This window comes from Sylvia atricapilla, chromosome 19 (assembly GCF_009819655.1).
Source record: "Sylvia atricapilla isolate bSylAtr1 chromosome 19, bSylAtr1.pri, whole genome shotgun sequence".
Lineage (NCBI taxonomy): Eukaryota > Metazoa > Chordata > Aves > Passeriformes > Sylviidae > Sylvia > Sylvia atricapilla.
Genome location: NC_089158.1, coordinates 6,339,531 through 6,352,293, shown reverse-complemented (window position 1 = coordinate 6,352,293; position 12,763 = coordinate 6,339,531). Strand labels below are relative to the sequence as shown.

The window sequence follows — 12,763 nt, the reverse complement described above, 5'->3', positions numbered from 1 at the left end:
CTGGGAAGATCCCACCTGGCACACAGCCTAGATTCCTGCACTGCACTCTAATGCCATTAGAGAGCCACTGCACACCAAGGCGGGGACAGAAGTAATGAGAGGTTACAGCTTGGAGGGAATGATCCACTTCCCATGTTCATGGGACAGTTTCACACTGGAAGTGCAGGCAGATCAAGTCACATCCTTTGCTACCACAGAGGCCATTTACTGTGTCCCCCCCCAGTAACAGCAAATAACTGGGAGAGATTTCTGTGTGGATTCTCCAACAGTGAAGGTTAAAGCCCATCTGAAGAGCTGAGAAGACTGTTCTTGTCTCACGACAAGTGCATGAAGTAGCTCTTAAATCCCTCCTTTTCTCAGATTGTTCAGGCACAACAGGCAATTCCTCTTGCTCTCAAAATCAGTCCAGTCATCACATTTTAGTGCCCAATAAAATAAGGGTAGCAGCATTGAGACCAAGCACACTGAAATCCTCGTTGTCCTCAGAACAGTCTCAGCACTTCAGCTCTGACCTGCTATACAGCAGGGAAATGTCCCTCACCTGCAGTCTGCTGAACTGCATTTCCAGCCCACAAATCAGCAGCAGTTAAAATGCAAGGAATCCTTCTCACTAAACCATCCCTCTCCAGAGAGCATTTCTGTGCCTGCCAGAGGGATATCCATCACAAATGAGGCAGAGAAGGAGCTCCCCAAGCACTCCATCACACAGTGGTATGTGCCGCAGAGATTTCATGGGGTTTATTTTTCTCCTGCATTGTATCCAAGGTATCAAGGAATGGCTAAACATTCAGAAGTGTCTCCAGCTCTATACAGTAGTGAATCTCATCAGCCTTTTCTCCTGTTTATTTGTTTTATAGTCCACCAAGAAACACTGCAATACTGGCAGCAGCTAGACCTTACAAGCTATTGCAAACTGGAGTGAAAACTGATAAGCCGTAGAGCAAAAAAGCTGATCTCTGCAAGCAAAAGATGTGTTAGGTGGAGAAAATCACTGCTAATGGAGAGCAGCATGAATCAGTCTGCCAAGAAGCACAGCCTGAGAGAAAGCAGAGAAAAACAACCAAGCAGGACATCTGATCTCAGCACAGAATAGGCTGCCTCATGACACAGAGAGAATCTCCAGATCCCAAGGCATAAGCAAAGATCAGTGTTACCACAACAATTCCCTGTGCTGAGGCTGTTTTGGGTGTTAAGGAGAAGCAAAGTCTCCAACACTGAGTAAGATATATTCACCAACTCGAGAACAAAACCATTAATGGTTTTTTCTCCTGCAATTCCTCCTCCAGTGGAAAGATCTTAGCCTCCCATACATGCATTGACATCATTCTCAGCCAAGACCTGTTGAAGAGCACTTTGGTATCAAGCATCTAAAGCCAGCTTACCAAGTTAATAAAATTAAAAATAAAAAACCCACCAAAATAACCAAAAATTCTTCCTTTCCCCTTCCTCACCCACTGTACTGTTCATATTTTTGTGTTCATGCCCCAGAAATGGCATTAGGACTGGAAGGAAGCCTGACAGCTCTTTCTGCCAAGTGTGGCTGCACCTTTTCAAGCAGGGAACTTTAATCTAACAAACTGTCAGCGACCAGCCCACGTACTGACAGAACTCAAGAGGCTGCCCAGGACAGAATACACAGAAAGCCACTTTGCTGCTGATGAATGGCTATTGAACCTGCTTAAAAAAGGACAGACAGGTCCTTAGCTCAGCTTTAGTCACACTCTCCTCCCTGCCAGGACAACTTCTGTGGAGCCTGGAATAACTGAAGAGATTCCTGCAAAGTCTGTGGATCCTTTCTCCAAGCCAGAGTTACCTTTGCTATTCTTGACTTGTGTTTTATTCCTGAGAGTTACAAGGAGTTACAAAGAAAGGATTTGTGCCTTGTGTTGCTTCTGTAGAGACACCTAATTTGCAGATTTTTCTTGAAACTTTCCAGATTTCCAGTGTTCTTAGCAATATTTGCATTTACTGCCAGACTGAGATTTGTATCATTTGCAATGCATGAAAACAGACCCAAACTAGAGAACTGCACTTAAAATGTCCTGGATTTTTTTTTCCATGGAATACAAGCAAGCCTGGAAAAGAGGTTTGATAACCTCACAGCTTTCCCCTCTGTTGGCTCATAAAAATGTTGAGCCTAAAGGAACTGAATGCTTCTGCTTTAGAGAATCTGATTTTAAACAAAAACTCTCTGGGAGAGATAAAAAAACAATAAAACTAACATAGCAGAACACCATGAAGCTTGCAGGTTTTTAGTCTCTGCCACAGCCTGTGAAGACAAGTGGGTATTTATCGCATGAAAGACAAAACATTCATGCAGTGGTTAGTCAGGACACTGTCAGACACTTAGTCACCTGCTCAAATAAACCCAGATATTTCTTCCCCCCACAGAAACAACATTTAATATTTATGAAGACAAAAATAGGACCAGCAAGACCAAATCAATGAGAAATTTAATACACTTCCATTGCAGCGCTTCACCTGTCTCAGAATGTGCATAAACTCTGCTTTTCAAATATCTACAAACGTTACCTTCCTGATGGAGCTGGGGAAGGGAGAACCAGACACAGATTACACCCTGCCAAGTGCCCAAATGGAATAAAACTTCTGGTGAATCAGATCAGAAAAATTCAAGCAAGGCTAAGGGGAACAACCCACAAGGCACAACAATGGAAACTCCCAGAGCAAAGAGCAAAATGCCTTACTAGGAAAAGGCTCACAAGGAATTCTAACCCTTGAGTTTTTAGCAAGGTCTATTTCATGATGAGATGTAAATCACTGAACTACTTCATTAAACTTTCTCCAGCTCATTTCTGGCAGATTCTCCTAAATTTAGCAACTTCTCAATTGACTAAAATCACTGTATTTGAAAGGTGGTCTATTATTAGTTCTAGCAAAACCCCCACAAGCAAAAATTCATTAAGCACATAATGCAAAGTTGAAATTCGCTCTAACAGGCAAAATGAAAAAAAGCTTGTTTTGGTACAATCCCAAATCCTGCCAGGGCAGACAGTGACTTCCTGATGTGAATGCTTTTTTACCAAACAGTTTCCAAACTGAGACCAGTTTCTTACATAAACCATTTAAACACATGTAAGTGATAGTGATTTTAAGGTCACTACCCACTAGCTGGATTCCACTTGCAAAAATGACAGATTTTCTAGACCTGATGCAAAAATAGCTAAGCATTTAAAAAGATCGTTGTTACTAGCCATATTCCTGAGAAGTTAAACTCCTTACATGACATTTCAGTCTGGATTCTATGATTCAAACCTCCTTGTAGAAGTTTTCAAATAAGATTAATTTCTTTCTCAGCTAACTATGACAGCAAACACATTTGGACTTTTTTTTAAAAGTCCTCTGTAATAAAAACAGTGTTGATTTATTTCACCCAGGTAAAGGAGATTTGCCAGACTGGAAAAAACTCTTAGGAACAGGCTTCTGAGCCTGTACATGAATTGCAATTATGCATCAAACCTTTAACTACCAAAGGATTAGGTTAGCTGTGCTCCTATTAAGGCAGCAAGACTCTAGGGCCCCTAAAGCTGTACCCAACGCTCCTAGCAGACTGAATTTCTTAGGGCATTTTTAATTACACATTCAAAAATGCCACTCATTTTTTAAGCCCTCAGAAAACCACTGCAAAGAAAATGACAGGGACTTAGCCTGAGCCCTGCTATATAATTTTTCCTGAACCATTTGTGGCACCTCATGGTTTCGCAGCAGGGAATAAACCAGGGAAGAGTATTGATAAAAAAACATCATCTTGGCTTAAAATAAATTTTTGCAAAGCTATGTGCTGAACACCAAGGCAGAAGGGACTTTACATCCTGTTCATTTATTTATTATTATATTATTTTTATACATTTATTATTATTTATGTTCTGCAGATTGGTGGGTCATTTTTGTTGTTTGCTTGGGTTTTTTTTTAAGTATGAAGCATTAATGATGAACTGTAAAACTCATTCAGGTTCCATGATCTAAATTAAAACCAGAAGCTTCTTATTTGACATTTTCATGGGCATCTTTTTGCTCCAGCTTTTTCCACACTACTGCAATACCCAGGTCAGAGGCTCCTATGCACACCACAAATCTCTTTACTCGCACCAAAACAGACACCTTTAAACGTGGGCAGATCCTCATCTTTGCTGCAGAAGGTTTTAGAGAGACTCAAGTAAACTGGTTTTAAACACTATTTTTCTCCAATCAAGGGAAGAGTTAAATAAAAGGGGAAAGGGGTTCTTACACAGCTTCCATCTCCAAGTCATCCTCATCATCTTGAGAGAGCTGTAGGTAAGGGTTGTCTGATGCTGGACGGAACTTGTACCCAGTCAGGACAAAGAACACCAGAGTGGCCATTTCATCCAGCAGCTGCAAGTGAAAACACCAGATTGAAGTCCAGTCCTGCTATGCTCTGTGGTCATGAAACATTGCTCCTCATTCATAAGGTTCAAGGTTTAATGGCCAAGAGGCCTGGGCCACAGCAGAAATAAAATAATTCCTGTCTGGTTGTCATTAATCCCAGGCCAAAGGCTGTCAAATCCTTTGTTCTTTCAGTTTTCCCTGTCACTTTAAATACAGTTACAGTTCTATCCATCTCTCCAGAGCTTTGAAAGAACTATGGCAAGACTTGGCTTTTTTTGTGGGCGAGAGGAATCATCCCTATGCTGCTTGGTATTTTCAACAGCTAATATATCCCAAGGACTCCCAGCACAGTTACTTGGATTATGTGTTAAGAAACTAAGTATTTAGAAGTCCATAGGCAAAAGAAGCCTGTAGATGGAAAAGCAAAAGCCTATTTCCCTGGCTCCCTCAGGCTTCAATTACATGGAGCAAACCTGACTAATTTTTTTCTGCTTTGTATGTTCTTGATTAATTTCCTTCAGACATTTTTAAATTGAAAGACTGAAAATCAATAATGCAATTACTTTCAGACATCTCATGTATAATCCAGCAGCCTTGCTGGACAAATATAAAACTAAGAATATATTCTTTCACCTTAAGCACATGAGTGATAAAATCAAAAATAGACAGGGTGCAGCACTCTGCTTTCACTGTAACATGAGGAACATTTCATGGAATTCTGTTGTGCAGTTATATTGATAGAATAATACAGAAAAACATCAAGGAATGGATGTGTTTTCCTTTGCTGGCAAATACCTGGTACAGCCATTTCCACTGGAATGGAACAGCAATCTTTATGAGAATTGCAATGATCCGTGTGAAGTAAATGTAACACACAATCTGGGAAGGAAAAGGAGAAAGCATGAGAACAATAGCACCGTCCTTATAGAACCTTCTTACCCCAGAGAAATAGCTCAAGCAATTCCCAGACGAGTCATTATGTCAGACTAGCCTTATTATGCTCCTCAATAAACATGGAAGATATAAGCTGAGGGCTCTACTGCTTGTTGAACATCCAATAACTCAAGCTATTGGTAACATACTCAAGTTACAGCAGGAAATGCTTTAAGTATTACAATTCCATGGAATTTCAAGAATCACAATTGTAATTTATTACTCTTGCCACTTAGAAGAGCCTGAAATGAGGCTGTTGGAAATCATTAAGAAGGCTGTGTTCTCCTGGGAACCGTACTCATGACTCCCACTGACTTAATCAGGAACTGCACACATGCATCTCCAGGCACCATTTGGTCCCAAGTTTAATTTTTAGCAAGTTTACAGTACGTTATTCAAGCCCATCAATTCAACTGGCAGCTCAAGCTGTCTCCAGAGGAAATCAGGAAGCATTACAAATAGCTGGAATTTAAAGAGAGACAGAAGGATATAACCATTAGGAGAAAAAAAGGAAGTTGCTTTTAGGATTGTAAGCCAGTTGACCAAGATGCCAAAGCACAGCAGTGCCAAGAGCCTCCACCACATCCACTAGCTGCAGTAGTTTCCAACAAGTGTTCCATCAAAAGCTTTTTGAACAGCTTCCAAGTTCCCCACATGCATGTGTGCAGGTGTTTTACTTACCATGACATAGTAATGTCTGAAGAGCTTCAGTTTTGCTAGGTTAATGGCTGCTATCAAGAGAATACAAAAGTACGTCAGAAAATTGTTAACAATTTTGAGACAATTTCTTTTGCTATCTGTCTGCATGGTAGGCAGGTCAAAACCAGGACTTGGGTAATACCAGGCTAGAAGGATTTGTACTGAGGAGTGCCAGCCTGGCATGTTCACATACAAGATAACTCCCAGGCTGAGGTGAATTCACTCTTCAAAAGGGAACTGAGATTGCTTTTGCATTAAATTTTATATGCACACACTCTGCATTACAGAACCTTCCTCTAGCTGTATACATCCAACTACATACTGTCACCTCTCTCCTGCCAGAAGGGCCATTGCCACCTAACACTGTCTCCCAGAAAATTCCTCTCTTTTCTAGAGCCCTCCCTGACCTGCTCCATGCCTTCAGCTGAGCTGAGCAATTTGCAGGTAATCACAGCTCTGGGAACCACTGCACCTTGCTGAACAGCAGCCTAAGCACTTTAATACCTCAGCAAGGTCCTCCATCATTCGTAGCTCAGCCACAACTCACAAGTGAAAGAAGAAATCATCCCCAACACGTGTCTGAGGCAAGGCCCCAGGCGAACCTCCACGTATTGCACAGATCACATCAGCTGGAACAGCACAGAACATTCATCTGAACCAGCTGAGGTCAACAACACATGGAGCAGCTGTCAGCTCTGGTCTGAGAGTCAGCTTTTAGATGCGCAGCAGGATTACAAACACAGGCCACCGATGCTTTTGTGACAACATGAGAGGCAAAGAGCCCAAGGTATGCTGACAGCATACAGAGATGCAGTTCAGGGCCAATAAACATGAGCTGCCAGTTAAAAAATACTGCCACATCTTTACTGGTATTCCCTCCAAGTCCTCATAAGGTGTTTATCAGATGTGGAAGTGCAATACATAAAGCTGAAGTTCACCTGCACCCCCTCACAGAACTCACCCACTGCAATGATTTATAAAAGGCTGCATATATTTGCATGTAAGGTCTTCCAGGTTCACAAGACAGCAAAATACAGTATTTCAGATGAGGGAGAGGAGAGTTAATAGCTCCCAAAGAAATGCTTCACCTCCTCTGACAAAAACAAAGCTGTTTTTCTCATGCAAAGGAAATGTCAAATGCACCACTGCAAATAAATTCCTGTATGTTCCTACCACAGAAACTACGGTGAAGACAGACAGCATTCTGTTATAAAAATACTTCTATAATCCAGAGACCAAGACTCCCTTTCTAGTTTACCTTTAGTGTTCCTGGGGTACTGCTGAAAGTTAGAGACACCTCAAGCTACATACAAACCCTCCTTCAGCAGACACACTCTAAGACAGCAACCTGACCAACACAAGACATGAAATGACTGATAATCTAAAGTTTAAGGCTTTTCCTAATAGAGTTGGTGAAAATTGGAAGCATGTAAATACGCATGATAAGTGCACTGAATTGTGAAACAGGGAAGCAATACTGTCCTACCTAAAGAAGAGCTGCACTAAGCGTGACCATGAAGATCTTGTGATTTCCCACACACTGGTTTGCACACAGAAGGATCTATTTTGAACCGAACGCATCCAACTTCAAGAACTGCCACCAGTTGGTGCACTGACAGGCCAGGAGAATTACCAGGATTTGTAGCTGAAGGAACACCAACTCAACAGCTGTGATTCAAACTGCCAGTCTATCAGTGCTTTACAGTCAACACCAGTGAGCTGGGGACTCATTTCTGGCAAAGGACGAAAGGTCAGCAAAGCCAAAGACTTGACTGCCAAATGAAGTGTCATAACTCCACCTCTCCCAGCTGATGGAGTACAGCTCAACATCTCATGATAATCAATAGCAAAGAGTCATAAATTGGTATATTCACACATCCAGAATGTCTGAACATGGGAAAGAAGGGCAAGGAGAGGGGAAAAAAGAGAACACCACCAAGGAGAAAAGCTAAAGAGTCACCTGTGGAAGCTGACTTGCTCTCCTCAACTGCAGCAATATTTCTCTCCACTATCAGATACATAAGTCAGCATTAATGCATGATTACAAAATTCTGCCAGCTTTTTTTTTTTTTTTTTTTTTTTTTTTAACAACTCAAAGTTACAGGACACACTGTTCTGGAGAAAAATCTAAAATCATCATTGCTTGGCATCAGCAGCTTGTGAATTGCTTCTTCACAGGCTGAATGTGCTCCAAGCAGTATTATTTGAGTCTTGCTATCGTGGACACTCAAAGATTTCTGTTCACCTCAGCCTGGCAGCCCAGACAGCAACAGCAGCATTTACAAGGAGCGAGGCTCAACCAGCAGCTGTCACTTACAACTTGAATCACTTGCAACCTGAACCTGTAAGGCTGTGATAACACAGCAGCAATCACAGCATGCAGTAAAGGTTGGGTAAATTTATATTTTGAGTATGATAACCATTCTGCAAAGGACAGTACTTAACTACAGAGCAGGCAAAACAAAATTAAAAAGAGACCTTCTGCCAAAGGTTTTAGAAATTAATTCATGCTCTTTCAGACAGCAATTAAAAAGATAAAAGCCATCCTCTAAGAAAGATTTATAACATCCATACCTTGCTCCTCAGTTTTCCCTCTCTATCACCATTTACTTTAACAGCTTGTGCCTGCAAGAGCCTGATCTGTATTGATCAAAACCAAGCACACCCCAGTATTTTGATAAGCAGTCTCTTTTTGAGATTGTCCCCATGCTAATTTCCAACGTTGAGGCTGTCTAGAAGATGGAAAAAGAAGCTAGACTATCCATTTGCACACCACACAGTAGCCTTTTGATGAATAAATCCGACCTTTTCAGTATATGTATGTAATAACAATCACAGGATTGCAGCTGAGGCTGCAGGGAGCTGAAGCCCAGACAATAAATCCATAAAAAAAACCCCATAATGCAGCCAATGAACGTGCTCAAGGTACAGCTGAGAGTATTTCTGCAATGCTTTGCTTGCCCTACTCACACTGGTGCATTTGAGATGTGATCTGTGCCATTATCAAACCGTAAATGGAAGCTTTCTGCTCTCCCAAATGATGCAGCACATGTAGATCTAACCCTCAAAAAAGCAGTTCTGACAAGTGTGCCTCTACAGCCTGAGCTGTCTGCTTAAAAGCACTCCTGTACTAGAAGGAAGGGGTCAGACAGATAGAGCAAGGCTTGGTGGCACACAGGAGAAGGTGGCACAGATTCCTTAATCTTGAATGTCATGAACCACATCACCCATTTGACACAAAAGTGCCCCACCAGAGTCAGATGAAAGTCCAAAGTACAGGATAAGCTCTCTATCTCCAACACAGCTGCCACATCAACCCTGGACAGCTCTCTGGGGCACCTGGAAGTGGTGCTGAGCCCAGCCAAGCACCGGGTGCTCTGCACCACACAGGACCAGGCTCTTTGTTCACAGCATTTTCATGGTACAGCAGCAGGAAGACACTGAATACTGCAAATGGTTTTTCCTGACATGGGGGCAAGCACAGAAGCATTAATCATCATTTGCCCACTGCACAGAACACAGAGAATGAATGATGCCTGGGAGTGACAGGCTGTAATGTATTTCCCCTAATTCTGCTGCCAACTGTAACGTGCTGCAGTGCTCCAGGAACATGTCACATCTCTCGTCACAAACAGGTACCACCAGAACAAACTGCAGCAATGCTTTCCAACCCCATTCCTCCCTCAACCAAGAGGATGTGATGACAAGGTGTGCTATGAGACTTGAGAGTGACCAAAATCTTGGGAGCTTCAAACAAAAATGATGTATAAACAATATATATACTCCCTCTCTTTTCTCGAGATGCCTGTAAACAAGGTGGTGGCAGTTGAGCAGCTTTGCAGGCTGAACAATTCTAGGTCAGTTTGCAAGGCTGATTTCCTTAAATCTGCAAGACATTTGCAATGCAGATCTACAAATGGACAGAGAGCAAAGGCTCCCACCTGAAGGAAGATATAGTGACAGATCAAAGAGGTGTAGCTAAGCACTTGCTTAAGTCTGAAGGTGGCGATTTTAAAAGGGGAGGAAAAAAGATTCTAAAAATGGGATGTTTACGCCCACTGCTGTGCAAGATAAGAAGCCTGTGTAGGTCAGATATACTGCTTTAAAGATCACCTTCAAGGGAAAAAGCAAACAAGCAGGCAGCTCAAACTCAGCCATAGCACTGTGCCCTGCCTACTCCTCACTAGGAATCCACAGCATCAGGGAATGTAAGATCTCCCTGGGTAATTATGGCTTTAGACCCATTTCTACAGCTTTCCCACTTTACTTTCCTTTTAAAAGATCTAATTTAGTTTAAATTACTATTAGCTAGTGACTCCAAATTAGTGACACTTATAACAGTTTTTTTTATTAATTGTACATTGCTGAAACAAAGGCCTGTGACAAGCCCAGACTAAAGGTCTAGTAAATCCAAATCTACTTCATTCCTAGTCCAGTCACATTCCAGTCATGGATGTCACAGGGGACTGCTACCTAATAAACAGGTGGAGAAGCAGTTGGAAGAGAGCAGGACAAGACACCAGGATACTGAGCCATAAAGTCCTGGAGTTGTTAGTCCTAACAGATGCAAGCAAAAATAATTTTCCTTAGGCCTTTCTCAGCAGCAAGGACGTCACCAGAAGACTCAGTGCCAGGAAAAACAGCTATTGAATGTGTAGTATGTAATTGCCCAATATATCCTATAAGTTAATGAAGTCTGTGTGAGAGAAGAGGGAAAGCAGCCTTTGGCTAGACAATAAATCCCAGCAGGCCAGAGGCAGCCCAGCTAGCACAGCTAGCAGTGTCTGCACACAATCCAGCCAGCTCTAAACTGCACAATGAAAAGATCCAGTAACTTTGAGTGCTACAGGAGAAAACCACCTTTAACTGCAAGAGAAAAAAAATGCTCATGATTTAACAGCAAGCACTGCTCTATTTTTTATTCTCATGAGAAGCTGAGACATCGAGCAGCACCTCTGAAGAACAGAGCCTCCAAGGGAAGCTTATAGAGCATGTGGTTCTAGTAGAGAGAATTCATTGATAAGCTTAACATGAATGATTTCACATTTTTACAGTGCAACCAAATCACTTTTGGTTTTCTCAACCAGACACACTAGCAGCATGACAGCACTAGGTAACATTCTGCTTCTGGCATCAGATTCCCATTTCCTTGCTCCCCGTGGGCTCCTATCAACAGCCTCTAAATAGCCCAACCAGATTGTGTTTCACAAGTGAGTCCCAGCACTGCAGCCACAATCTGCTCTCAGCCTGTGCAATGTTTTCCCTGAAAATCTATTCCTAAACTATTCTTTTATTATCAGTGCAGCATAACACACTTGCTAAGACCCCCAAATACAGTTACTGAACTTGCAGGATCTGCACAACCAGATGGCAACACCAGTGGGTAAAGCTGGGAACAGCAGTAGGTGATTAACAAGCAACAGTCAAGATAAAGAGCATCATCATCCATGGAAAACAACACAAAACAGAGGACTACACCAGACCTTAAGTGCTACTGTGCATAGCACTGAACAGATGTAAAGACACAGCCAGTTCCTCTCAAATTACCTTTTTTCCCCCCCCCCACTACATTTTTTACACACCACAGCACATCCTACAGAACTGTCTGGATTTACTCAGATCTGGATTTCACCCGGTACGAGGGACAGTGGAGAGGTTGAGCCTACCCACTGAACATCCCTGCTGCTGGCCACCTCACTTCTCTCTTTCTCAGAATGTCTGAGGCTTATCAAACTCCACAGCACCATCTTGTGATAAGAACCAAAGTAGGTACAGCAGGATCACCTGGGGCCACACGGATCTGAAGGCTTTGTGTCTTAATCACATGCATTAATTGCAGTGTGTCCACCACTAGGACAGTCAGATCCATTGCCACCCAGCTAAGAACCAGGCCTGACATGTGTGAAGTCCTTGGCTCAGAAGAAAGAAAATCTGAGCTTACTGAAATTTCTGAAATTTTCTTGCTTCAAGAAAATCTGAACTTATCAAACTTTTTAGAGTTAAGAGCATAAACACCCCAGAACACATGTTCAGTGTATAAAGCAAAACAAATCCATCAGTAAATGTCACTGAATCCAAGTGAACACACTGATAAGAAAGCTACCAATAACATTAATATTACACTTTGATAACTGACCTTTTTAACATTTGTTTCTATTAGAAATTACTAATTTTCCACCATTAGGTTTGGGGTTTTTTCTTTTAACTTGTAGGGTTGTTGTTTAGTGGCTTGTTTAACAGCTTGGAACACCAAAAAAGGCATGCTAGGCTCATCCTAAGTAATGTTTAAATTCAACAGATGGCAAAAAATGAACTGATCTGTGGTGTGCACAGAGCTAAGTTCAGTACCCCGTGTTACATTTCACCTACAATCAGCAGTGAAATGCAGAAGTGTCTGTGAAAGCCAAAGAAAGGGCTGGAAGAAGTATCCAGACCTGGCTACAGAATTACAGAAAGCAGACACAAGAGTTCAAGGATGAGACTGAAGTTAAAAGGCTGTTGCCAACAAATGACCTTCTACAAATGAAGCTTTGAAGAGTAAACCACCAAATGACAGAAGATGGAAAAGGCTGCCTGCTTCCAAGGAAGCCAGTGCTGTGCTCCACAGCTTGTATCCAAGAACTAATCCAGAAGAACTGAGCAGATAAGGCAGAAAAAGCACACACTACAGCAGCCACGTTTGGCCTTTCCATCCAGCAGCTCCTTTTTCAGTGCTACAATAAACACAACTCTGCTTTCCACAGACAGCCCTTGGAGCTGCTGCACA

The 12,763-nt window shown here is 42.1% G+C and overlaps 1 protein-coding gene across 3 annotated transcripts in view; it reads right to left on the bottom strand.

Annotated features, from left to right (window-relative positions):
- The window catches only part of GPR107 (G protein-coupled receptor 107), a 37,260-nt gene that overhangs the window by 7,479 nt on the left and 17,018 nt on the right, over positions 1-12,763 (bottom strand). For 2 of the 3 annotated variants that reach the window (XM_066332759.1, XM_066332761.1), the window contains exons 15-17: positions 5,980-6,029; positions 5,161-5,244; positions 4,247-4,371 (exon numbers count right to left, since the gene is read on the bottom strand). In XM_066332759.1, coding sequence (XP_066188856.1) covers positions 4,247-4,371; positions 5,161-5,244; positions 5,980-6,029 — 259 coding nt within the window. The remainder of the gene's footprint in view (positions 1-4,246; positions 4,372-5,160; positions 5,245-5,979; positions 6,030-12,763) is intronic. The other variant, XM_066332760.1, reaches the window with a different exon arrangement.